The sequence below is a fragment of the Triticum urartu genome, chromosome 3A (assembly GCF_056163025.1).
Source record: "Triticum urartu cultivar PI428250 chromosome 3A, HENAU_Tu73, whole genome shotgun sequence".
Taxonomy (NCBI): domain Eukaryota; kingdom Viridiplantae; phylum Streptophyta; class Magnoliopsida; order Poales; family Poaceae; genus Triticum; species Triticum urartu.
The window spans coordinates 57,281,541-57,308,752 of NC_141875.1; the positions used below are offsets into that span (position 1 = coordinate 57,281,541).

At 43.3% G+C, this 27,212-nt stretch overlaps 2 protein-coding genes across 4 annotated transcripts; both read left to right on the plus strand.

Moving 5' to 3' along the window:
* The first annotated feature begins 396 nt into the window (after window positions 1–396).
* RST1 (ARM repeat superfamily protein) lies at window positions 397–14,299 on the plus strand. 2 transcript variants are annotated; one of them, XM_048705962.2, is made up of 24 exons: window positions 397–1,129; window positions 1,465–1,548; window positions 2,086–2,362; window positions 2,503–2,753; window positions 3,772–3,943; window positions 4,043–4,233; window positions 4,926–5,026; window positions 5,905–5,980; window positions 6,448–6,579; window positions 6,659–6,740; window positions 6,902–6,974; window positions 7,072–7,246; window positions 7,466–7,596; window positions 7,674–7,762; window positions 8,185–8,273; window positions 8,367–8,579; window positions 9,070–9,147; window positions 10,084–10,266; window positions 10,700–11,551; window positions 11,626–11,922; window positions 12,427–13,065; window positions 13,180–13,327; window positions 13,491–13,612; window positions 13,721–14,299. In XM_048705962.2, exons 1-24 carry the CDS (start codon window positions 452–454, stop codon window positions 14,081–14,083), a joined length of 5,496 nt encoding a protein of 1,831 aa, XP_048561919.1. In that variant the 5' UTR covers window positions 397–451; the 3' UTR covers window positions 14,084–14,299. The 2 variants fall into 2 exon arrangements, with proteins under 2 accessions (XP_048561919.1, XP_048561920.1); XM_048705963.2 differs by lacking the exon at window positions 397–1,129 and having other exon boundaries at window positions 2,286–2,362.
* An 8,945-nt stretch (window positions 14,300–23,244) lies between these two features.
* LOC125547923 (LOB domain-containing protein 10) lies at window positions 23,245–25,499 on the plus strand. 2 transcript variants are annotated; one of them, XM_048711657.2, is made up of 3 exons: window positions 23,245–23,699; window positions 24,244–25,074; window positions 25,172–25,499. In XM_048711657.2, exon 2 carries the CDS (start codon window positions 24,281–24,283, stop codon window positions 25,052–25,054), a length of 774 nt encoding a protein of 257 aa, XP_048567614.1. In that variant the 5' UTR covers window positions 23,245–23,699; window positions 24,244–24,280; the 3' UTR covers window positions 25,055–25,074; window positions 25,172–25,499. The 2 variants fall into 2 exon arrangements, with proteins under 2 accessions (XP_048567614.1, XP_048567613.1); XM_048711656.2 differs by having other exon boundaries at window positions 24,271–25,074.
* The last annotated feature ends 1,713 nt before the right edge of the window (window positions 25,500–27,212 follow it).

Consider the following 27,212-nt stretch of genomic DNA (forward strand, 5'->3'; position numbering starts at 1 on the left):
AAAACTGTGACTCTCGTGAAAGAAAAAAAAAGAAAACATGTTTTTTTCGTGCAATTTTTTTTTTTGATCCTGAAAGCTAAGGAAGACCGGTGGAAAACCGAAACATCGAAAAAAATCCGGAAAAGCCTTTTAAAAAGCCAAAAACGTTTGCGAAAAAATTAAAAAAAATCTGTAGGAAGCGTCTAAAACGCGAAACGTGACGGATGGCTGAGAGCGCGCCAAGTGGCGTTGAGCGCTCGTTAACTAGGTAATATTTTCAAGGGAGACGTAGAAGATTAGGGCCAAGATTGTCGAGTCAGGCCGCAACAGTTAGCCCATCTTCCACTAAAAAAAAATTTAGCCCAACTCATCTCGACGACTCGATCGGCCTGGTACGAGTAGCTTTTACTCCTAGTCTCCTACAACAGTCCAGTAGTCCACAGCCATCTCCGTCTTCGGCCACCGCATCGCCATGGCCTCCGCCTCGTCCGGCGCGGCGGCCTTCTCCCGCCTCGTCGACCGCACCCGCGTCCCGGACCCCACACTCCAGCGCCACGCCGTCGCGGCCTTCTTCCGCCACCTCCTCACGCTGCCCCCTCCCCTCCCCGCGGCCGCCCACGACGGCATCTCCTCCCTCCTTGCTTCCCCGCACGCCGCTGTCGCCGCCTACGCCTCCGCGTCCCTCGCCCGCCTCGCGGTCTCCCGCACCGACCTCCTCGCCCCCGACGAGGCCCTCCCGTTCCTCATCGCATCCCTCTCCGCTTCCCCGTCTCCCCGCCTGGCCTCATGCCTCGTCAAGGCCGTAGCCGCGCTCGTTTCCTGCGTCCTCCGCTCGGGCCCCGTTGACTCACGCTTCCCGCCCCACAACCACCCCTTCGTCCAGGCTCTCGCGTCGGGCGCTGACGGCGCGCGCGCGGAGCTGTCGCGGCAGGCGGCCAGGATGGTCGCCGAGGGGGTCGACGGCGTGGTGGGGTTCCTGAGGCCGCTCGTGATGTTTGCCGTGGTGAGGAAGGGGGACGCCGCGTTCGCGAGGGATTTAATCGGCGCGCTTGCCGCAGCGGCCACTGCAGCGGGCAAATCGGATTTGGCGGTCCCAGTGCTCAAATTGCTCGGCCAGAGCTTGCTGCATTTCGGCCGCGGGGATGGGGAGGTATGTGTTTTGGTCTATTCCCTCATGGATGGTGGTATTCGTTTTTCTGGGGAATGCAGTTGTTGGCAATCCTGCGAGGAATCTAGGGCACATAAACAACAGCACAGTCGTTTTGCATTTCATTTGTGTTCGAGCAATGATTGTTGTGGCACGAGCGATTGTGGGTGTTACGGTTCCTGTTCCTATGGATGTTAATGTTATTATTTATAGTCGGGTTCAGTAGATAGTACATAGCTGGGACTGTATTTGACAGTGCATTTTGTAGCTGTCAAAGCCTCAAAGGGGGAAATTATCTTACTCTGCACATAACGTTGCCTGCATTTCTTTGTCTTCAGGAAGGGCGGCTCTGGCTTAGTTCTGTGGAGTGCTTGGTCGATGCATATGTGATATTACTGAGGAAGTTAGCTCATGCTCAAAGGGTACTGCTCTTCTATGTTCTATCTGCTTATTTTGTGTAAATAATTGTAGCCCCGTCTTACTGATATTTTAAAATGCAGTCATGTTGGTTATGAATTAGATACTCAGGAAATTCATATTCTAGGCTACGCTTGTGGAGTTAGAACACAGAACCAAACAGTTTGCTCCTGCCTTTTATAAATCTTTTGTCAACTATAACCTAGGAGTTATGGAAATGCTTGGTGAGCTGATTTTATATATTTATACAATCGCTAATGGAATACACCTGGGCATAGTACGTTTATACTGAAGGTTAACTGCCTAGTATACTGATTAGTATGGTGCTGCACTTACCTAACGTTGAATTACACATGAGCCTCCTCTATGGTTCATCATCCATTGATGGAACTGAGGTAGGAAGCCAGTTAGGCAACTGACCAGTTAGTTATAGCCTTCTAGGGTCAATTTTCTTTCTTTAGTTTCTTCAGTTCAAATGCTTATATAATTCCTATGTATCAGCAATGCATCATACTTGTGCTATAACTTGCTTCTTTTAACAGCCAGCCTATGATGCCCAAGCAAGTAGTGTGGAGTTGCTAGAAATACTTTTGTCGCAATGTTCACTTCATCACCAACTTCTGGGAATGTCTTGTGCAGTTCTTGGATTATCAAAATATTTGTTTTCGGTGCAAAAGAACCTTGGGTTATGCTATCTTCCTGAAATTTCTGGTGTTCTCAGTTCTCTTTCCTGCATTCTCAGTGCGCTGGAGTTTGAATCTGAGCAACTGGCTGGATTGAAACTTCTGGCCTTTTTGGTTGAATGGAGACATGAAAATGGTACATTCCTAAATTTTAGAATCCCCTTTCCCCCTCTCATTTGCAAGCGACAACTTCAATTTTTAATTTGGTTTTCTTTCATGTTATGACAGACACTAAAACCTTGGCTCCTCATAATATTTGATTTATTTTGCTTGCAGCGCTCAAAACAAATGAAGTGGTACATCACTTCAGTGAGGAGCTACTCTGTGTTCTGCCAGTTATCAACCTCGTTATTTCTCCATCGAGATCTGTTAAAGCAGTGGCATCCCATGTCCTGTCAAGATTTAGCTTGCTTGTTTTGGAGTTACCTGCTTCTTGTTCATCAGAGCAACAAGACATTTCAATGGTCCACCACATAAGCAGACCTACCTTTATCCTTCCTAAACTTGTACATCATCTATGGTCTGAGGTGATGTTTTACCTCTTATTTTTTTGCTATGCTGCAACTCTGCTTGTTTTCGCCTTTTTATGTAAAGCACCTAGTAGAGAGATAGAGATAGAGATGATCACATACCTTTTTGTTCCTTGTGCACACGATGTATGCGTTGAAATATTTGTATTGACAACTGAGTTACCACTTATCAGAAGATGGGAATTCTACACTTCACATCTTCAACAATTGAACTGCTGATGTGGCATGTTAGAGCTTTGTTTTTATGCATGTATGTGTTTATTCCATGGTTTATAATGCGGCAAAGTGCCTAAAGCGAGCACCACCTGCTCTGACGTTTAAGCGACACCTAAGCGCCTAAAGCGGGCATGTTTCTAAGGTGCTGCCAGGGCGCCTTATCGCTTAAAGAGAGTTCATAAAGAGAGTTCTGCTTTGTTCTGAGGGTGTCACAAACTGAATGGTATCCCTAGAGCTCAAGGTCGAGTAGCCAACCTTGAATCAGCATAGCAGTTTGCTTACCATGTCTGTTTCACTGATTGATGTCTTACAATTTTGTACAAAATGCGGGATAACTGGTACAGTCATATTTGCTCGCAACCTATTTCTGTTAATAATCTATGTTAGGTACACCTATATACTAGTGTTACTCTGAGTCAATATTCACACAGCTACTGGCCCTGTTTCCAAATCTGGAAGAGAGAAAATGTTGTTTTCATGTGGGCATGGTTTTTGAGTCGCTGATTAGTCGCTGTATAGTCGCCGATTAATCGCCAAGTCGTTTTCCAAAAATCAGGGCGACTCGCGACTTATGGCGACTATACAGCGACTTTCGTCGACTATACGCCGAGCCTCAGGGCTCGCGGCGACTCGCCAAGTCGCGACTCAAAACCTTGCATGTGGGTACAGGTCTGCCCATTGTTTGCTCCTTGTGCACTTAACTTCTCTCCCAAGAAATGCTGCTTTGATTTCATAGCTGGTTCATTATGCGTTTGTAGCTCATATATATGTTTGTATTAATTCTGCTTTCTGGTTGCAGTCATCTTCAGGTTTCTTTTTTACGAAGTATGCAATTTGCAAGGGATTGCCGGAGTCGGCTGTGAACTATTCAGAAGCTAATTATTGGACAGACCAAATAAACGAGTATCTGTCAGTCCTTGCCAGAGAAAAGCTTACACTGGATGGCTCATCTTCAAAAACGATGTCATCAGGTTGAAGAATGTACTTGTACATTTACATATTGCCTTGTAGTTCTGCTTTGTGTAATCCTTAAAATGGGTATGAAACTCACTCTGTCTAATTACTTGCAGTAGCAATATCATCGCTTGTAAGCTCTGTAGTATCTGTTTTGGTAATGCACCCAAAACTTGGTACTTCTGCTGCTCGTTCCTTGGGTAATCTTGGCGCATCAGATTCGAAACTGGGAATGCCGCTGTTGCTAGTTATACTCTTCTATTGCAAGATTATGTACAGCAATGATAACTTCTCAGCAAATAGCTTGGTCAGTGCTGTAATTTCATCTTTGTCCTTTATTTGTACGCTAGTGGTTTATGAATACATGAATTCGTAAATAAATAAATTTAAAAGATGCAAAATCCTTATCACACTACTTAGACTAGACTGACACCGATCTTCACTATCTAATTAAGTGTTGATAATAGGGAAGCCACAGCTGTTAACACCATAGAATCTGGAATCAGGAGTGAGAAATACCATCCTTAATGTAGGGCAGCGTTGGCAGCCTTCATAATAGGTTGCTGCAGCAACCGTGCAGTCATGTTCCGCGGGCTGACTTCTGTATCATTAGTTGAAAAATGGAGTATGAATAATTATTTTTGCTGTCAGTTTGTTTCATATACTTGGATACTTCTGATATAACATAATATGATTCTTTCGCAAAAAAATGATTAATTCCCGTAGAGGTATAGACTGCATCTTAGTGGCCAAGTCTAGCCATCCCTTCGAAAGAGATAGCCATGTATATACAAATTACCCAAGAAAGAGTCCATCTAGTTAACATATTCTATGGTCTCCTCTTTCTGCTGCTCCTCCGCCTTTCTGCCATGCTGTCTGGCCATCGTGTGCACGCTAGTTACCCCAACGTGTATCTTGATTCATATCAGTATCTAATAAACAGAATAACTGCAAGCAGAGGAATGTACTTGACATTTATTTTTTCTATATCATCTGCAGCTCAGTTTGCTTGAGTCGTTGCCATCACTTGCTACACATGGTTTTGTGCTTCCACTTGCTCTGCAATTGATATCACCAATGCTTAAAAAGGATGCAAAATCGTAAGTATCTCAATTCTTCATCCAATTTGACATCACTGGGTTCAACTCAAGTTTCCTGTTATTTTTTGTATTTGCTTGTTTTAGCTGGCTTGTCTTGTTCTGGCGTGGAGTGCATATACTTTCTTTTCACCTTTTTATGGTTTTTGAAAATTGTCCACAAACCCTCTTCATATAATAAGAAACAGAGCAACATACCTCATCATGCATACAGCAGGAACCAACTCATTTCCAACACGGATTGGGCAGTTTCAGAAAAATTAAGAAGCAGCTGACAGTGTGAACCAAATCATTGTTTTTAGCACATAACAAAATGACGTGCAGTTTTTAAATACAGAGCATGTGACTATTCTGCATGCAGTAACAAGTCGTCAACAACTTGCCCATAATATATGGTTTTTAGAAGCCTGTCCAATATATATCAGGAAAATAAGTAGGTATCTTATTCACAATTTCATTTTTAACTCAGAAGTGATAGACGAGTGGAAAATATGAATGTTGGTTGCCTTTAACAAACATCAATACTTTTGAATACAAGAAACTTTTGTCTTGATGGAGAACTGAGTAGTGCTCGGTTGGCTAGAGCCCATGTCTGGGAGCTCGCCCATCTGCGTTCGAGGCTCAGCCTCCGCAGGGTGCCCCATTTTTCTAAAAGAAGCCCTGGGCGCTAGTGAATGGATCTAGTTTTTTTTTTGAAACTTTTGTCTTGATATTTTATAAGTTTTTACTTGTCCACATACAACTATTTGTGAGCAATAAGCTGAAGCTGAATTAGGCATTATCTATCATAACAGTATGTGCTGACGCAATAGTATTTATTTCCTATTACATGCTATTCATTTTAATATATCTTCATGTTACTCCTGCATGGTAACACGCAGGACTCTATATGCTATTGCTGTTCGATTGCTTTGCAAGATATGGTTTATCACAGATTGGGCATTTCCAAACTTACAAGTAAGGGCACACAATAAGTTGAATATTAGAATCTTGTTTGGCCATTATCAAAAGCTTTAATACATTGCTTATGAGTGTTTATGTTATGAAATATTGAAACTTATGCATACCATATGTCTCTGAAGCAGTTTTGAATGGCTAGAGTGATAACTTTATACCTTTATGTCGTTTGAATTCCAAAGACAATCCAATCGAGACTGATGAGTGGATCATCATGTCACCTTTCCCTAGAGTTTAAGTTATGAAAATGCCAAGTTGTTAGCTAAAACCATGCCATGCAATAAATAAAATAATTGAAGCTCTTCTCCATTCTTGAATTTTAAGCAAACATTCAATGTAATGTTCTTGAATATACGCATACCATTAGTTAGTATGATTAATTAAAGTTTGTCAATCTGCAATTTTTTTGTATTACTGGTTCGCTGTTCAATTACAAGATCAACACTAATTTCCGCTTTGTGAAATAGGGAGTTCTGGATCCTGAAACATTTTCCAGTTTCACTACTGATAGAGAAGTTTTCACAAGTATTGCTGCATCAGTGCGTGATGTTTGCAAGCAGAACGCAGATAGAGGTGTTGATCTCATATTATCTGTCTCGGTGTGTATTTTCGTCATCCTTTTTGGCTCATCATGCATTCTTTCTTGACTTGGTCCACGTTCTAACACTTTCCTTGTAGTCTTGTATTGAGAGCCGTGATTCTGTAGTTCAAGCTCTTGGCCTGGAGAGCCTCTCCTATCTCTGTGAGGCGGACATTGTGGGTAAGTTGATTGTCACTCAGTACATTAGATTGTTGACCTCTTCGAAATATCATGTTATACGAAGTCATGTCATCTGAAAGCTAGCAAAGACAGTGGTTAAATCTTAAGAATTCATGTCTTCTGAACTTCACTTCTGAGGCAAGCAGCTCATATGCATGCAGATTTTTATACCGCCTGGAAAGTTATATCAAAGGAGCTGACAGATTATTCAGTCAACCCCACGGTTTCGAATGGGTAAGGTCACTGGAATGATGCATTTAATGCAAATGTGCTTATGTGCACACCAGTTTAGTTTGGTCTGACTCTTATCTCCCTTTCCTCCCCTTTTCAGCTTATGCATTCTGTTGAGATGGGGAGCAATGGATGCTGAAGCATACTCTGAAACATCAAAGAACTTGATACAAACATTGTGGAGCATTGGTACATATAAGAAAAGTAACGCCGAAGCTGATCGTCTTTGGATTAAAGCAAGAGGAACTGCTTTTCACTCATTGTCCCACTACAAGGTTCTGCTGCACTTTGTTGTGTTATTGTCTGCATCTCCATATTTGTTATACTTTGACCGAAAATTGCATTCTGTTTACTTCTTACATTTGGTATTCTGTGTGTTTCTTTTGGTAAATTACCCATGCGTTGTATCTCTTGTAACTATAAGTTAGCAGTATTTAATGAAAAGATATGCAAAGCTTCTGCACGTTCTCTTAATTTTTGGTTGGTAATTTCAGATCTCACTTATTCAAGATTCTATTCCTGATTTCTGGAGAAGAAACTATGAGAGCTTTACTAATGAACACAATATGGAAGTTCTCAAAGCCATGGAGAACTTTCAAGTCGAGATTATCAAATTTGAGCACATGTTAGTATATTTTCTGAATTTACCCAGTTCAGATGCACATGTACATCCTTAACTGAGTTTTTTCCCTATACATCCAGAAACCGCCGTAGAGTAACTGCAGATAAAAGAACCATGGTGCACAAATTTGAGAAGTTATTGGACGTTCTCCCTCAGGCCGTGTTTAAAGGTATGCTCGTCGTACGCAAATGAGTTAAATTTTTGTACAACTAAATAGGTGAATGCCTGATGTTTTGTCCACTATCCTGTTTCTTAAAATGTTTGTCCTTTTTATGTTATATACTCCCTCCATCCCAAAGTAAGTGTCTCAACTTTGTACTAATTTTAGTACAAAGTTGTATTAGAGTTGAGACACTTATTTTGGGACGGAGGGAGTATGAAAACATATGTAATTTGTTATGTTCTATGTTTAATACTCCCTCCGTCCCAAAATTCTTGTCTTAGATTAGTCTAGATACGGATGTATCTAATACCAAAACGTGACTTGATACATCCGTATTTAGACAAATATAAGACAAGAATTTTGGGACGGAGGGAGTACATTCTAATGGTAGCTTCAGCTTTTAATCAGCTAAACTTTTTGAATTGTAGAAAAATCTGCACACCATCGGTTGCCTGGTGCAGCTCTTTTAACCATCAAGTTTTCCTCAGAAGACATCCTTCGTGAAGGGAAATCTAAGGTAGCATCTTTGAAGTTGCATGTTTTCATCTATAATTGCCAAAACGTGTGTCCTTGTATACTATACTGATCAGTTACATTTTTTTATTCACAGGATTTATCTAGAGTACATGCTGCATATGAGCAAGCATTAATGGAGATGGCTGAATCTATGTTTATATCAAGAAACATCGTGGTAGCTCTTCTTGCCTTGCATTCATGGAAATCATTTGTTTCCCATTGGATGCAGGCAGTTGTAACTTTGCTCGACACTAAAGAATCTTCAAAGTTGAATAAACCATTAAAAGCAGCTAACGACATTTTTAAGGTGCGTACATATGTCTTAGTTATTCTTTCAATTTTATAGATGTCTTTGTTCGAGAAAACCTTTCTTGAATTGCCACAAATGCTACTAAGAAAGTGTCAGTTTAGATGATGGGGCACTGATGCAAATAAAAAGAACCTAGATTTTTGTAACTGACAACTCTCTCTATGCATGTATGCAGATTTTGAGGTACATCAGTACATGTCATGGCTGCTGTTTACTCAAATGATAATCTAATGTTTACTTTAAAACTTTTTATCGGCAATGTGCTGACTCAAAAGAGTCACAATCTATGGATTATGATTGTTATTTCGACATAGGCTAAATATGATTTCGTTCATTTAGGTGTAAATTATCAGGAATTTACTATCACATGAATCCATCCTTCCATCTTGTTATCTTCCTTTTCCTCCTTTTACTTTCATGAACAAAGTTAGCTTCCTTTCTCTGTTTATGATAACTTTTCCCTAAGTTTTCCTAATTGTGATTGCAGATATTGTGCAAGTGCGTTCCTGTATCTAATCCTAGAGTTGCCGTTAACATTACTCTTGCAATTGGAGCACTGTGCTTGGTAAATTTTTTTATTGATATTTTAGTCATTCTCAAGTGTGATTATGATTGCAGCAGTATGATGTACTCCCTCCGTTCCAAATTACTCGTCGCAGAAATGAATGTATCTAGAACTAAAATACATCTAGATACATCCATTTCTGCGACGAGTAATTCAGAACGGAGGGAGTACTTCTGATGATTTTGGCACCCTGCGTTTTTAATTTCTCCTTCAACGCCATGTGGCCAGTTGGCTCATGCCTCAAACATAGAATGCACTCATCACTGCTGGATGCAGGATTTTTAACCTTTGCAATTTATTCAACTGTGCAATATCGGTTTTTAAGCCTTTAACTTTATCAATCTACACTTTTTTACCAAAAGAATATAAAAGCCACTGGTGTCCACAGATGCTACAGGTTTATGGTGTGCATGTGGCTGGTACTCATGGTTACTCCCCGTTCTAATTGATTTGACCAGAGTTTTCACTCTATCTCCTTCTCTAGCGAAGGGGAGCCTCCTCGCAGCTGTAAAGCTGTTGCCTTGTGACAATGAGGTCATGGGTTCGAGTTCTGGAAACAGCCATTTGATGAAATGTAGGGAAAGGCTGTGTACAAAAGACCCAAAGTGGTGGGACCCTTCCCATCCTGCGCAAGCGGGAGTTACGTGCACCGAGCTGCCTTTTTTTGTGTGCTCCTCTACCAATATGTGAACAAGTTCTAATTTCTCTAGCATTCACGGCTCAGCTAAACATATGAAAAACACAACTCTAGAAATACACTCGATACACACAGAAATCAACATCTGACTTAAGTGTATATTCTAAGCATTATTATTATTGGCTCACTTTTGGCCTTCTAGCACTGAAGAATACAGTCTGTATCTCTACAGTGTTTCTGATGTGTTCCTGAGTGGTTCTCAATTTTGATGTAATCGCTGCATCTTGTCTTACTGGCAGGTAGTTCCTCCAACTGCCCATCTAGTAATCTCATCTGCATCAGATTTTCTTTTGAAATGGTTACTGCAATATGAGCATGAGCACCAACAGTGGTCTGCAGCTATCTCTTTGGGACTAATATTCAACTGTTTTCATCCCACGGACAAAAAAAGCAAGCTTCAGGTTATCAATGGACTCTTTGAGGTACATGATTTTGCTCTCCATGATATTTCAACCTTTTTGTACTAGGTTGATTATTCTTTTCTAAAAAGTATAGAACTAGATGCCATGAACCATATCTCTTGATTTACTTTCACACAAACATTCAATGTTACCGACTCACATGTCACTCGCATGCCTAGCTGCCAGACATGTTTTTGTGACAGATTGCTTGGCGTTTGCTAGTAGTACCTATAAATATTGCTTCCAGCCAGCTTCACCGTACTGTTAGGAGCTTATGGGGCCTTGCTTCATGCAGCAAACAATGCCTAGTATATGTTCATTCAAGATTTTCATGCTGCCACATGCTGCAGTTGATGGCATCTCCTTTTGACATGCTTTATTGGAATATTATTATTTGATATAATGAGCATATGTTTTAAGTTTCTCACCATGCATTATGCCCTTCTGGATCCAGGTTATCTCAAATGCTGATAGTTATCTTGTAAAAGGAGCTTGTGGACTGGGATTAGGTTATGCTTGCCAAGGTCTTCTAACCAGAGCAGATAAATCTGATTCAGACTTAGAAGCAACTACACAACTCAACGAGCGTGCATCAGTTAAAGAAATTCTTCACACTGTGACTGCTTCATTAGTTAGACTATGTCCATCCTCATGTTATTCTCTCAAGAAACTAAGTATTTGTGGAACATTCTCCATGGAAGGAATGGAAGAAAATTGTGACAGCTTAGATGATGATCCTTGGGCTATTGCGGGACTTGTTCTTGGTCTGGGAAACTCTGTTGTTGCTCTGTATAGGCTTGGAGCTTATGAAGACGTTATTGAACTCAAGAATATATTGATATCATGGATACCAGATGTTGATTCAAGCTCTGTGTTATTTGATGAAGTAAATTCAGTATCCCTATGTATGGGCTCTTGCCTTGCTCTGCCATCTGTCATAGCATTTTGCCAGAGAGTGGAGTTACTGAATGATGATTTGGATGCTCTGTTCAATCGCTACACTTCTTTAGCTACTGAACTCCTGAACCTCAAGAAATCTGGAACTGTCTTTCAGAATTTATTGATGGCTATCTGTATCGGTGCTGGATCTTTGCTGTCTGGCATATTGAATGATGGGGTGCATGCCATGAAATTTGCTGATGTTAAGAAGTTTCTCGACACCCTTAAAAATATATACACCCATCCGTATCCTCCTATTGTCCATTTGGGAGGCATGTTTGGTGCTGTCAACGCTTTTGGTGCAGGTGCTGTAGACCTCACTGGGATTGGTTGGCAATCAATGAATTCACAGATAAAGCATGAGAAGGTCTCTCCCCTTGCCTGCATACCCTAACTCTTTACTTTTCTGTAACGTTAGAGTAATCCTTTTCATGGGCACAGGAGTCATCTTTGGTGCGAGGTCCTCTACTTACAAGTCCTGTTGGCGAGACTCTTTCAACGTCAATGGTTCAGGAAATATTTCTTCTTGCCAAGGACGCAGAGGATAATCACATACGGAATTATGCTGCGTGGGCTGTATCATTTCTTAGAAGTAGGTGGTTATTAAAGAATCAGAGTCTTAATGTTAATGATTCTTCTCAAAGAAATTCCGTTGATTCCAGTCAATCAACAAGTTTTTCTGCTGAAAGCTTAGTGTGGAACTTAAGTCTCTGGCTGAGGGATCTTAACTTTGAAAAGGTTTGATCTGAATCTTTCTTGAAAGAATAACTTGAGCTCTCGCTTATTAAGATCAGGCTTTTGTGTTGTACATTTATTAAAGAAAGTATTCTAGAAAAAGAGAGTACACTTTATTCAACTCGCAGTTTACATATTCTAATATGTGCATTGAAAACTCAAAAGCTGGTGATGCCAAATACCCATACAGGTTTTTTTTTTTTGCATTCCTCTTGATAAACATGCATATCTTATACGGAGTATTAAGTTGTTCTTGTATTTGATGCAAAGATCTAATAAGTGCATATGCTCTTCTACGTCATAGATGGTAGTTTTGGTTATTGGATACTAAATTTCGAACTTGATAATTTGGCTGATGGTGCACGAATATTTTCCTAGCGAAGCAAGTTTACAGTTTGGCGTCATGTGTGGATCCTCTTCTATTTATAGGGTTGTGGAGTTAGACGAGCAATTATTGTTTTGATGAGCATTTTTTATTGACTTATTATGTTATTTTACTATCTACAGCCTGGTGATGTGGTGCCAGTAAATACAATTGCAACAGTTCTGAAATGCCTTACTAAAGCTCCTAGAGTGCCAGCTATAGACTGGGGGGTTATAGTACGGCGGTGCATGAAAGTTGAGGCACAAATTCCTCATAAGTCAAACAATCATCGAGATCCTACATTATTAAGGGAAGAATGCTTATATTTTTCTCTAGCTCATGCCGATCATATCAGTCCTCTTCTGCAGTTTTTGGATGATCTGACAGATTTACCCAGGTTCAGGAGATTAGAAATGAACGTGCAGTCTGTTTTGCTCCAATATTTGTCACACCTAATGAAGCTCTTCTCTGATTCAAGATCTAAGAAACTGTACGACGATTTAGCTGTGTACTTCTGTTCCCACTCATCTTCATACTTGGATTACTCTCCTGAGCAGAGAAGCATGTTAAGAATGTCGTTCTGGAAAGGCATCTGTAAGTGCCTGGTGGAGGTGGTCTCTGAAGAGACTGACAGTTTCTCTTATGTTAAGAAATGCATCGAATGGTTGTTACCTCTGTTGAATCTCTGTAATGATGGTCAACCTGAATTCGTGGATGAGTGGTATGCTGCTATCAAGTGTCTCATTGTTGCTCAGAAAAGTTGGTCAAGTGATATGCTGCAGGTGCTCTTCTAGTTTTCCTTCACAAATATTTTTGCATTAGTTATCTGTTTCAGCGAGCAGTATACTTCCTATGTAATTTCTATTTCACAACTTAACGTTCAGCTTTCTTTTCAGGTGCACAGTACCACATCCTTAAGTGAAGGGGAACATGTTGATGCGGCAAGGAAGATTATCATCAGGGCAAGGTTGTGTTTTGCTGGTTGCGTTTCTGCACTTGAGCTGGGGAACATAAAGACTACCATACTGAGTACAACAGCTGATGGTAACCGGCAACTGCATCCCTCAGCTTTGAGTTGTGCTTCGAACCTTCCTGTTTGTCTGTTGCTGGGCCATGCTTATGAGTAGTGTTCAGTCTTTATATTTTCCATTCTTTATCTGCCGCCCACCCTTCTATCATTGAAGGTAACAAACAAATATTGTTTCAGGCGTCTGGTGGAACGTTCTTGTTGAGGTTGCAGCAGCTGTATACTCTGCTGACAATGGTATAAAGAAGCAGTGGCTTTTGGATGCGTTAGACATTGGTTGTGTTACAGCTCATCCCTCCACGGTAAATTTTCAGTTGCAACGTGTCCTGACAGTGCATGACCTCAAACATGAACATGAATTGCTTATGGTCACTCATTGCCTTACGTACCTCTTTGTTCTAATATTTCAGGCACTGCGTTTTGTTGGCCTGCTATGTGGTAGCTGTTGTATCTATATGCCACTTCTCATTGTTAATCCAACAAACGTACTGAGTGATTTGCCTGTTACACTGCCTTCCTTTCTCTCCAGCAGCATTTGGGATGACCTTAGAAACTCTGCCGCTGATAAGTTATGGTTGTTGACCACTCGCATCTACACATGGGCAGAACAATTGACTCGTGGAGAGGGCCTTCCTTGCCATGATCATATTCATGGAAGTGAAGCTGAGAACGCAACTTTTCTTGCGAACATGCTGCGCTCTACATGCATTGCGGTGGAAGATCACTTGGCTGTAGATAAACAGCTAAAGCTTGCAAACCTGGAGGCACTATGATTATAAGGAGAACTGCTTTTCGTTTTAATGATATGTATGCCATAGCATATTTTTCTAGAACACATATTATTGCTGTCTTAGCTGATGATGTAGAAATACCTTTGTTGTATATAATTTTAGCTTAACAGTCTCCTGATACATTGTAAGTGATGGTTCTTAGAGTAAACTCAGTTTGGTGGAAGATAACCGGAGATTAAAATTGCTGTGTTATCTGAATTTGATTGCACTATGCAACAATTTCTTATCGCCAAACAATTTGAAAGAGCAGAGTGCTGGAAAAAAGATAGTCGTCAGAGCCCTCACCCTCACCCTGAGATGGAAAAGTTTAGTGCATGTTTACCTGGATCTCATTACAGGTAAACCTTATCATATTATGCCATATGCCCTGTCCTTGAGAGGTTATGTTCCCTATATATTTCTGAACTATGTTTCTCAAAATGTGCTGGCATTTTATATGGTTCATGCAGAGAGCCTTTGACTCGAGTCAGAACCTGATGGGTACTCACCTAAAGCTTCGTCTGAAGATATCTCTATCAGTTTCCAATGCAGTGTGGGTCGCTGGTCATTGTTAGTCCCTCCACCAGCATCTCAAGGGTTGTTGTAGGTTAGTCTGAGCTTTCTGGGATTTGATCCCACAATCTTCTTGGTGGCCACATTACATCTTTCAGGCTGCAGGTACAGTCTAATCAAGTCCTCTTACACTTGAAAAACAAATAAAATCTGGTGCTGCTCTGTTGGTATGATATCATGCTCTATAGAAAGATCAAATCAATATGCAAATGATCAAATATAAAATTAATCACTAATGATGATTCTCATTCTTTCAGAAAGACCCCCCCACAAAAGCACCGCATTTGATGCTTAAATTCCCGTCACGCCTTCTTTTCCTTTTAAAGTTATCTCTTGACTTTTTATTTGATGGAATCTGTCCTAAGAACTTACCAGCATTTCCAAAAATAGAAAAGGAACTAACCGCAGAAAGGCTAGTAGTACCATCTCTTTTGTATGTCCATTGCATTTAGCCTTTCGCCATGATGGATGTCTCCGGTTCACAAATTTGCCACTGTTCTGCCTACAACTTTAAGAATATGTCTCGAGTAGCTTGCAGGATACAGTTAGAAATGGTAATTTTGGAAGATTGTAACTGTTCCTGGAAAGTAAAATAAAATATGATGTATAGAAATAAAGATCGAATAGAGAATGTCAAATCCAGGACACAGCGAGCTAGCTAGACGTCACTTTTGCACGTTGGTAGCTTCCATCTAGACACACGACTCTTGTACGGACGGGCGAGATAAAGGAACCCCGGCGGAATCAATATCTCCCATGGTTCGTTCCATAGCCGCTAATCGATATGCCTAGTGCGCCCCTTCCACCCACCCAAGGGCCTTTGGCAGATGAGCTAGCAGTGCCGTTAAAACCTTCCATTGCTTTCATGCGGATTCTCTTATCTCCATGGATCTCCCCCCTTTATATATTGTGATCAGATATGCTGTCAAGTGCATGCAGCCGCGCGGCCACGGCCTGCAAACATCTTTGCCTGGATGTTTCCATGAAGGAACCAATTGGGTGTCTCAGGAAACATTTGCTTTGCCACGCTTTTTTGAGTATATCATAGCCGTGGGGGCGTACCCGTTAGCAGATTCTGCCAAACAATCTTAATTATCAAAGCCGTGCCCTTTCGCTATCGCTTTATTTTATCCCCTCAAGTATAACATGAGCCTATCATAGCGCCCGGCCCCAAAGCCAACCAATCACATGACTGCGAGTCCAATGTATTGCTAGTTCACTGAAAGGTGCAATAATTTATCCTTGTGGTGGCTATAAGGGTTTGTGCAGAGGGAGGACTATGCACTGTGCTATGGTGATTATGCTTTATAGCAAACCAGATACTTGAGAGGGAGGGAACTTACAATCGAAGCAAATGCATTTTTACGTAATTCATCAATATATTCTGGGATTTGATCCAAGTTTAGCCTGCTGAAAAAGGAGATGGATTGAGATTGGACTTGATTGCCATGCATGCCACCAATAAGGAGGATGGAGAAAAAATACGAGGGGCTTACATGCAAGAGGATATATATGGACGATTGAAAACAGTCACCAGCTTAGAGCCTTGGACACATGAAGATGCGGTGGGCTCAGTGTATAAGCAGCGCAACATCTACATTCTTCTGTTTCCCTGCGAGTGATGAAACTGCACAAGAGGTCTTTTAATTTAATATATCGTCCTTGGTATGCCGGTCACCTAATTAATCTGGACTTGTGATAGGCCAACACAGAAACTGATTGACAGGAATAGCCCGGGCTCCACACAAACACACTGGCACAGGGGCCAGATGCAGCCAAGGGTGATGTTTATAATTATTACGAAATGGCGTCAGATGATCATGTCACGGCCGGGGATGATCGGCCCCCAATAATAATCAAAGCAGCAGAAACACGGTCATGTGCTCGACAATCAACGTGGGGCTCTGCAGGCACACAGGCCAGTGATTCTATATTTGGCAACTATTATCTCTGCTTGTTTGCGCCACACCAGATAGCAAAGCAGAGCGCTGATCCTGTGATCGGGAAGGCCGGGCTTGAAGGATTGGAAACTGAAGCGCAACGGCGGCAGCGCTGATAAAAACAGCTGGGCAGCCCCACCCCCACCCCACCCATGGCGATGGGGCCGGGCCAGACAGACAGTGCGGGATTCTCTTAATCGATCGACAAAGTACGGGTTCCATGCCATGCACGCCCGTGGCACCGCGACCCTTCCGCCCCTTGTGACCAGAATTCAAAGGGACTGTGCCCTCCCACAGTGCGGTGCAACCTCGCCTCTGTACCGCGAGGACCCATCCGCTGATCCATCCGTGCTTTCCCCACCCCCACCCCACCCCCAACACGCCACTTACTAGCAGCACGTAGTACCATCCTCGATCTTTAGCATCGCAAGCACACCAGCTGGTGCTAATTCACCAGCGAGTTTTCCTGCCTGGCCGCTTCTCTGCCGGTTGATCTTCTTCATCTACCTCTGGCTCTTGGCTGCCGGCCCAGGGTCTGGTCGTGGTAGTGGTACTGGTAGTAGCCGGACGGCTGCCTCGCTACGACGTGGTGGGGTCCAGTCCTGCTCAACCTAGCTAGCCACACCCACACCCACACGGCCCTCAAAACATTGGGCATGCATGCATGGCCCACCAAAACTACTCACGCACCTGTCCTTTTGCCACTCAAAAGCTGAAGTCCCTGTTCTCCCCCCGGGAGAGAATCTAACTTAGGCAAGAGTTAACCACCCAAAAATGCCTGTACACGGCTGGTTCCACTGAAAGATTAGGGATCTTGCTTGGAGGCAATAGTTTTTTTTTAAAACGTTGACAATAGAGCTGCAAATTCATTGATCAGAAGAAGCGTTACAAGAACCCTCCGAGAAGGAAAGCACAGCAAAAGGCTAGTGCAAAAAGAAAAGAAAGAAAAAAGACCGGCACCACCACAAATCCAAGCTCCACCGACAAGCCATGTACACCATCGGGAATCATCGCTGGGCCTCCAAGGAGGGAGTGATATCGAAGACAACGCCGTCCCTTCATCTGGACTAGCCAAATCTTATGTTTTCACCCGGAGACCACAAGCTATGAGGTACGAAAAGCAAAACGAGCTCCACAGCGGTACCTCCAAGGAGGAAGACGACACCCGTAGGCGCCGTTACCGTCGGCACTGACCACCCGTAGGCGCCGCTACTCCAGGAGATGGGCGTGAACATGCTTGAAGGAGAGCCCACCCGCATCCGCCGACCCCCACCGCACTGCCACCACCAACTCAGCCCGGGCAACGAGATTCGGCGACTGTCACAGCCGCAGCGAGGCAGGCACCTCCGCAGGACGCGCGAAACGCGCCAGATCTGCGAAGGGACTGCCCCGACCACCCCGAAGCGCCCACGCGCCCGAGCTCGCATCCTGGCGCCCGCACTGCATGCCGCGCCCCCCGCGCCCGCACCAGCACGCCACGCCCCCGCGCGCGCTGCGCTCGTCGCGCCCATCGCGTCCGCCAGCGCCTGCTCGCCTCACGCGCCGCGGCTGCCGCGCCCGTCGCGCCCGCAAGTCGTGCCCGCAGTCCGCGCCCACCCCGCCTGCTCGCCTCGCGCGCCGCGGCCGCCGCGTCCGCCAGCGCCCGCAGGCCGCGCCCGCCGCGCCTGCTCGCCTCGCGCGCCGCGGCCGTCGCGCCCGTCACGCCCGCAGGCCGCGCTCGCCACGCCTGCTCGCCTCGCGCGCCGCACCAAACGGCGTCTGCACGCCACGGCCGTCGCGCCCCCACGCCTCTCCTCAGCCAAGTAGCCCCGCGCTGCCCTGACCTTGCGAGAAGAAGGAAGGCCCCGCCGTCGCCGCCGCCGCGCGGGCTTTGCCCGGTGGCGCTTGCCGGCGGCGGCGGAGGGAGGGGAGATCTGGGGAGGGGGAGTTGGTGTGGCGGCTAGGGTTTCGCCCGTGTCGCCCGCGGGGAGGACGACACGAGTGTTAATATTGCTGGAGGCAATAGTTGCAGCCAGGGAGGGTCGCAGGCTAGCTAGCTTGCAGCTCAAATAAAGGGACAGGCATGGTGGATAGGTTCCACAGGTAGGTCGTGAGCCTGGGAAAGGCTGCGCCCATGCATGCATTGCACACAGCCAGGGCACAAAAGTGCCGGGCCTAAGCCATAGCCCTAGCTGACGGAGCTCAGCGGCAGCTCTCCGGTCTTGGTCCAACGATTTGATGGCCGGTGGATTTCAGCATCCAATTTATATTGTGCGCGTACTAGGAAAGCAAGAAAGACGCTTGCGGTTGCGGATGAGATCTTTGTTTGTGTTCTTCCTGGATGGGGGATCTTGGGAGAGGATCTAGCTTGTGGCTGCTTACGCTGCATTATCTTAATCAAATCATATGCTACTACTATGAATCACTGATAGCATGACACGCCCTACATGTAAGCATGCATGAATGGCCCCCAGGTGAGATGATATCAAATCTCTTGCCTGTGCGATCGCATGGCATAATTTAGCCCTTTTTAGGTTTGATGCACATCACGTCGCGTGTGTCATGCGGCATCATTGTACTGGGCATGTGGAGGCCATTAATTAAACTACAAAAGCCTTTGTTAATATATATATATATATATATATATATCGCAGTGCTGTAGCCTGCCTCATCTTAGGGCGTGCTGTTACTGTTCTCAGGTAAGGAGTAGCTTAGTGGTGTGAATCTAGGCTTGTCTGTTCTTGGCTTCTTGGAGACCGTGACGTATCCTTCTTCCTTGAGAAACAACCTTTCCACGATTCATCTGTGTTGATCACTCATATTGACCTGACTATTCTTTTGTGGAGTTCAATTGCCCCAACCATATCTGTAGCTCTACCGCTGGTTCAGACAGCACTGTTCTCACAGTGCTCTTAGTACTGCTGTAGCTATTAGTCGCATACTTTAAACTAGCACATGAGGTGGATTAAGCTGATCATGAGGATATACAATGTCACTACAATTTTCTCTGTTTTTCTTCCTCCGAAATCAGACGCTTGATGTATACCAACGCGGATCACTTGAATGTTCTCGGTGATATGTATGATTGTTGGCCAGCCTGGATCATGGCTACTTTTAAACATCCTTTTGGCTTTGAAAACTCTGCGGCAAGTAGTAATTACGGGCTGCTGAGATGGTTTGCTTGTCATGATGCAAAATTGCTAATTACGTAGAGTACGTATAAACTTCAGGCACGTACCTCTATAAATGACAAAATCTGAGCCGATGCTGCTAGCATGGCATGCAACAGTACGTTTGGTGGCCATCATCGACGGCCACATGTGCTTTGGATTATTTTATCAACAACGACGTGTTCTCGCCGTCGACGTACCTGGAAAGTAAAATAAATCAGCAGTTAAATAATCTGCTGGGAGCTGTGTGCTGCGCTAGCTTGCGCGGAGCCGTGAGCACAAGTCTAACCTCAGCTCCTCTTAAAGTTATTTTTATCTCACACTAATTTTAGGAGCAAATAGTATCTTTGGAAGTCTTTATGAGTTGATCTTGTTGCTTTTTTTAATAAATAAAATCTTTATTCCAGGTTACTCTTCTACAATAATTTGGGGGTGGACTATTCATAAAATATCTGTTTGTATTTTATTTGTTTGATATTATAGATGTTGATATAAATTTGGCCAAACATAATTTTTTGCCTTTGCCTTTGAAAATGGTAGTACCTTGTATTTTGGAACGGAGGTTAATTATCTTTTGGATTAATGAGATGCAAATTGTACATTAATATCAAGTATAGTTATTTCCTACTCCCTTCCATCCAAAATAAATGTCATGGTTTTAGTTTAATAGTATGTTCCTTTTCTAGCAGCTATATGTATATGTCAAAGGAAGTACTATATGCAAGGCAAATACTCTATCCGTCCCAAAATGAGTGTCTCAAGCTTAATACAACTTTGTACTAGAGTTAGTACAAAGTTAAGTCACTTATTTTGAGACAGAGGGAGTAGTTCCATAGTGGTGAGAATGGTCTTGGCACCCAACTTCTCCCGCATCTTCTTGCCCTACATGCCTAAACGAAAGGCGATCATGATGGCCTGCAGGGAGATTCCTAGAATGGCATTGCACACTTCACTTAAGCGCTGAATATACCGACATAGGTCTCTCCCGAACGTTGGATCATGACGAGGAGAGCACCGAAGCACTGAATATACACTGAGGCTTGCAAGTGACCTGGAAGTTGCGACAAACTTGTCGCGCAACTCCTTCCGCAAGCTGATAGATGACTGAGGCAGGTTCATGAGCCAAGACTAGGATGTTCCTTCAAGACCAGCGGGAGCCAAATTGCCGTTACCTTCTCCGTTCCACCCGCGTCATGCACAATCGTGGTATAGAGTTGGATATGTCGAAGTGTATATGTGGATTGCCTAGTCCTTTCCATCCGTTCAGACTTTTGGTTGCATTGACTAATGCATGAAGCTTATCATGGTATCAAAGCCTAAGATATTGAGTTCAAGTCCTAACTTTCACAATTTATCCAAAAATTGTTGCTGCCCCCTCTGTCTCCAGGCATAGGCTTCTTGAACCATACGTCTGAGTATATCCATGTGGTGACTTTCCCTGTCACATGTGAGAGAGGGGGTTGAAGTGTATATGTGGATTGCCAGCTTAACATGGTATTAGGGCCTAAGGTCATAAGTTCAAGTCCTAGCTTTCACAATTGATCCAAAAAATGTTGATGCTCCCCCCTATGTCCATGTATAGGCCGAGCCCCCCCCCCCCCCCCCCCCCCCACAAACTACCCCTATTCACGGGTGAAACCCTCAATCCGTCCTCTGACCTAACATATAGGGGGGAAAGTGGGGGGCACGACTGTATGCACGGACAAATGAGGTTTTGGATTGGACACACAAACACAACATCTAGACGCGTCTGCAGATGTATAAAGGGTCAAATTAGCCCAGTCCGATTGTAGATGCTCTAATGCCTTGCACTTTTTCTTTCTTTCTTACCTCCCCCAATAAGACCTTAGCTTCCTTGTTGGTGATGGCCACACCAGTGGGTGATGATCTCATTGTTTCAAGTAATGTTTCTCTTTTTTTTGGTTTATTTTGTTTTGCCCGTTGTCTGCTGTATGTAAGCACTTTGTATTTGCCATGGATTAAGTAATTTAAACCTGGACGTTACATGTGGTAAGAAAATGAAAGAATCAAACAAAGCCTTATAATGAGCGAATTCATTTTCTTTTGTGATCATATAATATACTTCCTCCATCCCAAAATAACTATCATTGATTTAGTACAACTTTGTACTAACTTTGTATTTGTACTAAATCAGTGACACTTATTTTTGGACAGAACGAGTATAACCAATGAAATCTGTTATGACAACTATGCCCTCCGTTCCTAAATATAAGTATTTTTAAATATTTCAATATGAACTACATGCATATATATCTTAAAGTGTAGATTCACTCATTTTGTTCCGTATGTAGTTCATATTGGAATATGGAAAAAGACTTATATTTAGGAACGGAAATAGTAGGTTATTGCTTTAACGTGTACATGGACAATGTTTGATATTTATTACACACTGTAGACTGATGTAGCTCGGCTCCAAATTCAATCATTAACCGAGAACATCCCTAGGGGTAGCTAGCTAGCTAGACCTGATTTGTAAGAACCTCACTTAATTCCTTAGGCATAAACTGGAACACGATGCATGCCAATGACCTAACTTGTATCTGATGGGTTCCTCACTAATGATTGCCAATTATACCGCCGCGCTTTTGATTATGAGATGGAAGCAATTAACAAATGATTAATTGGTTAACAGCAGCAATCGCACACCCCGCCTGTGCTAGCTACTGATCGCCACGGGTGTGAGTGTCTACGTATCGTCGGCTTGTTTATGATTGTGCAGCTTGCTTAGGCAAAGCGTTGGATTAGGAATAATTAAGCTCACTTATGCATGAGAGTGCATGATTACTCTAAACCGGAAGCACTGATGATTAATTGCTTTTTTGTTTTGTTTTAAGCATAGCTTGAGTGATTAAGATCATGTACTGTCGACAATAGTAATTGAGTGTATTTTCTTAGCCTTGGAAGTGTGTTTTTATTACCTAGCAATTGACATATTTATGTTTTCCCATTAGTTTTATTAATTATACCCATCATTAATTACAAAGCAATATGCATAGTACATATTACTCGCATGTGCTTTGTCCTTTGCATGATGATATAGGCCGGTAGGGGTCGAGTACATGCATATAAGTTGCTTTTCAAGGAAAAAAGAATATATTTTTTCTTGGGTTAATGTACACACATACATGTATTACTATTCTTTTTTTTTTGCAAAATCATGTATTACTATTCTGCAGCAAGGGCACGTTTGGCTAATTATTTTTGCTTATATTTATCAGGTCCGTACATGTGTGTATACATATATACATGTATGTACGTATAAGAAAACATAAGTATACATACGAACTCTTGAGCTAGTACGTACCCAGCAGCAACAGCAACTATTTGCGAATGGTGATGAGATGAGGAGGCACTGTTGTAGATATTCTTACGAGTAGTGGCAATGTCACCCTCACACTTTTGCTTGTACTGCCAATTAATCCCAGTTTGTCCTTATTTATCTGTTTACCCTCTCTCTCCTCCCTCCCTCCCCTCCGTCCCCCACCCTTTTGCAACGCCTCCACATTATTCTTTCAACTATCTGGCTCCCTCACTCAATACTGGCTTGCTTTTCTATTTTCCTGTCTACACACCTCAACTTTCCCTTGCTGCAGTTGTTGTAGGAGGAGAAGCTGTTCTCTATATCTCCCCCCTCTCTCCCACAGATCACTGCTGCCAGAGAGACAGTAGTTAGGCTGTCCTGCCTGATCATGTGCTAGCTCCTCCTCCTACAATTCTTTGATTCACTGCCAAGGAGACAAGAACTAGTCCTCCTGTTTGTTTGCCTGTTTTTCCATTCAAAATTTCTCTCCTCCTTGCCATGCTGTGAAGCTTGTGAATCTTGGAAGAGACGGGCTGCAACAAGGGGAGAGGAAATTTCTCCCAAATATTTTCTTTGCCCGCCTTCGTCAGATCATCAGATCTATATCCTTCTCTCCGCTAGTTGACCCCAAAGAGGTAAGGATGAGCAGGGTCTTTTGCTAGCTCGCTAGCTAGATGCGCCTCAGAGAAATTTGAGAAGAAAGGAAAATTTTGCAGCCTGTCCTTCTCTTGCCACTATTATATTGTTCATGCTTCTTGAGATTTGAGCAAACATCATGCTATTTTTACTTGGAAATCTGTGCTTCTTGTGCCATATCATCATACATGCACGCATATGCTTTCATACAGCTAGTGGATCAGGCTCTACATGCATTTGTTTTCATTGATTTTTTTTAGCAGCCATATGTCAAATCATCCCACTGCTATGAATGAATCTACAGTTTTTCTGTGTGCCTCCTTGTTGTGAAGTTGAAAAAAGAAAGAAAAAGATACACCTATTTTCCCCATTTCTTGCGTCGAGCTCGCAAAGATCAGATCAGAACACCTTAAGCTCCCAAACCCTAATCTCCTTCTACCTTCCCAGAACGATCCTCACTCCAGGACAAACCCTAACCCTAGAACTAGCTAGCATCGGAAGAAACGAATATTTTTCTGGGGAAAATGACTAACCCTTTGACAGCTCTCTTAAATTGGTGTATATACACAGGTCGCTGGCAATGGCATCTCCGTCGAGCACCGGCAACTCCGCCGTCTCCGTGGTGGTCGCAGCTCCGACGACACCGGGGGCCGGGGCGCCGTGCGCTGCGTGCAAGTTCCTGCGGCGCAAGTGCCTCCCTGGTTGCGTGTTCGCGCCCTACTTCCCGCCGGAGGAGCCGCAGAAGTTCGCCAACGTGCACAAGGTGTTCGGCGCCAGCAACGTGACCAAGCTGCTCAACGAGCTGCCGCCGCACCAGCGGGAGGACGCCGTTAGCTCGCTGGCCTACGAGGCGGAGGCGCGGGTCAAGGACCCCGTCTACGGCTGCGTCGGCGCCATCTCCGTGCTCCAGCGCCAGGTCCACCGCCTCCAGAAGGAGCTCGACGCCGCGCACACCGAGCTCCTCCGCTACGCCTGCGGCGAGCTCGGTGGCATCCCCACCGCGCTTCCCGTCGTCACGGCCAGCATCCCCACCGGCAGGCTCTCATCCGCCGCAATGCCGTGCCCCGGGCAGCTCGGCGGCGGCATGTACAGCGGCGGAAGTGGCGGTGGCTTCCGGAGGCTCGGGCTTGTGGACGCGATAGTGCCACAGCCACCTCTTTCTGCCGGTTGCTACTACAATATGCGGAGCAGCAACAACGCTGGAGGCAGCGTCGCCGCTGAGGTGGCGCCCGTGCAGATCCCTTACGCCTCCATGGCGAATTGGGCTGTGAACGCCATTAGCACCATCACCACCACCTCAGGATCAGAGAGCATTGTGATGGATCACAAGGAAGGAGGCGACAGCAGCATGTGAACTGGCGCACCCAACCAACAGTGAGTGGCCCGTTTGAGTAAATTGTTGCACTGTAATCATGCATATGTATATATGCAGCTTCATGTGTTATCTGTGCTACAATCTTGCCTTGTGCAGTGCATGTGGATTACCTCTCCTACTCTCAAGACCGATGGATGTGGAGAATGATATGTGCGCTTTGGCCGGCCTTGACGCTCAAGGAAGGAAGCTTCGGGGAGACTGATGGGATCGAGCTAGCTCATTCCCAGGTTAATTAAGCTAAGAAGCAATCTATCTATGAATCTATCTATATATAGCCAACATGAATTATATATGTCAGTGTCTCCCTTTCTGCATGTTGTGCAAGCCATACTTTGGGTCGACTTTGGAGTTCTATATGTAATCGAATCGAGATCTAGCTTGATCTCTCTTCTTTTCATGATTAATCGATCGGTTCCGCAGGATCCATGCATCAGTCAATCAGTCATTAGTACGCATAGCATGCTTGCTCATGAGAAAAGAACCCACCTTTAGGCGGCCAAATAAACAATGCACTCTCAGCACATAGATTTGTGAAAAGATCATGCTTGCATGCATCAGGGACTGAGGAGTCCTGAGCTAATGTGGGTTAATTGGGGGCTAATTAAAGGCTACATGATCTGCATCTGATATCATATGTCATAGGCACCAGTGGCCTATGCTTGCATATATGCTCCAGATATATCATCTTGAGATGCTTAATAGTAAGGGACGAAGATTAAAACAGTTTTTTATGGAAGGCATCACATCATTTGTTTTGAAGACATTCTTCTCCTTCCATGTTAGTAAACTGTAAAGGCATGTGAAAAGCAGTATTCTCGGCACTATTCTTATAGGTCCCAGATCTTTTTATGGATCTCACTGTTGTGTGCATTGTACATGTATTTATTCGATCATCTAGAGATTTCTCTTTCGCTGGGATTAACTGGGGTTTTCTTTGGGCATTTGATTTGCTACTTTTCATGCTTACGTGTTGCTCTGAGATCAGGTCTGGATCTTTTGGTGTTGAATTTGTTTATTCCTTCACAAGTTTGAATTTTACTATTTGCTTCTTGGTTTTGTGTTGAAATTTGCTCAGTTATTGCTGCTGACCCCCCCCCCCCCCCCCCCCAAGGCCCTCCTATAAAAAGCTTAATTAATTAACAGGAGACGCTTCTGCTTAATATAAATTTGAAACAAAGTTTTATGTACAAGAAAAACAAACAATATAGGCTACTAATTAACTCATAGAAAATTTGAACAAGGTTTATGTTCAAGAACAACAAAGAAAGTGCTACATACAAGAAACTAACTAATCACCCCCTTTTACCCTTTGAACCAAATTTTTATGCCCAAAATTTTAGTAATGTACTCCCTCCAGTCCTTTTTACTCCGCGTATAGATTTGTGTCAAGTCAAACTTTGCAAAGTGTGACCAAATTTATATGAAAAATTATTAAGATCTACAATGCCAAATATATATACTATGAAACTAGATTTGATAATGAATCTAACAATATCGGTTTGGTATTGTGAATGTCGATATTTTTTTCTATAAGTTCGGTCAAAGTAGAGGTACTTTGACTTTGAACAAAACTTATATGCAGACTAAAAAGGACTGGAGGGAGTATATATACAAGTGAATTAAACTAGGTTCCATCATCCGAACGTGTTATCTTGTATTTACTTTGAAAGAAAAATCCTTATAGATATTCAATATCTATAAAAAATATCCAAATTCTCCATCTTTTGTATATTTTGAGTCCCTATTTGAAGCATTGATTTTTTAAGCAATACAATAGGACGCTTTACCTCCTATATATAAATTCTATTGTCCTAAACACAACATTATAGGCTCATAGTGGAGTGCAGTATTTTGGAATTTTCATAAAAATATATATTGAAATTTTGGAACGGCTTTTAAGAGATTCCACATGTACATGTATAGATGTGTCCTACATATATGTAAAATTTCTCAATAAATATATTCATTTGTGCACCTCAAAAATAAAATAAATGTACTGGTCTATTATAGATCCACATGTTTGTCTTTCTCGTTTAGCCCCCAAATAAACATATTAGTTCAGGAAATTTATACGTAAGTAGAGCATCTACACCTGTGAAAACAAATTCACGATTCAATGTAATCCCTATTAAACACT

Coding starts and splice junctions, on each gene's coding strand:
- RST1 (XM_048705962.2), top strand. CDS start 452: ATGGCCTCCGCCTCGTCCGGCGCGGCGGCCTTCTCCCGCCTCGTCGAC. Junction 4,234..4,925: donor ACTTCTCAGCAAATAGCTTG/GTCAGTGCTGTA, acceptor TATCATCTGCAG/CTCAGTTTGCTTGAGTCGTT. Junction 7,597..7,673: donor ATTATCAAATTTGAGCACAT/GTTAGTATATTT, acceptor CTATACATCCAG/AAACCGCCGTAGAGTAACTG.
- LOC125547923 (XM_048711657.2), top strand. CDS start 24,281: ATGGCATCTCCGTCGAGCACCGGCAACTCCGCCGTCTCCGTGGTGGTC.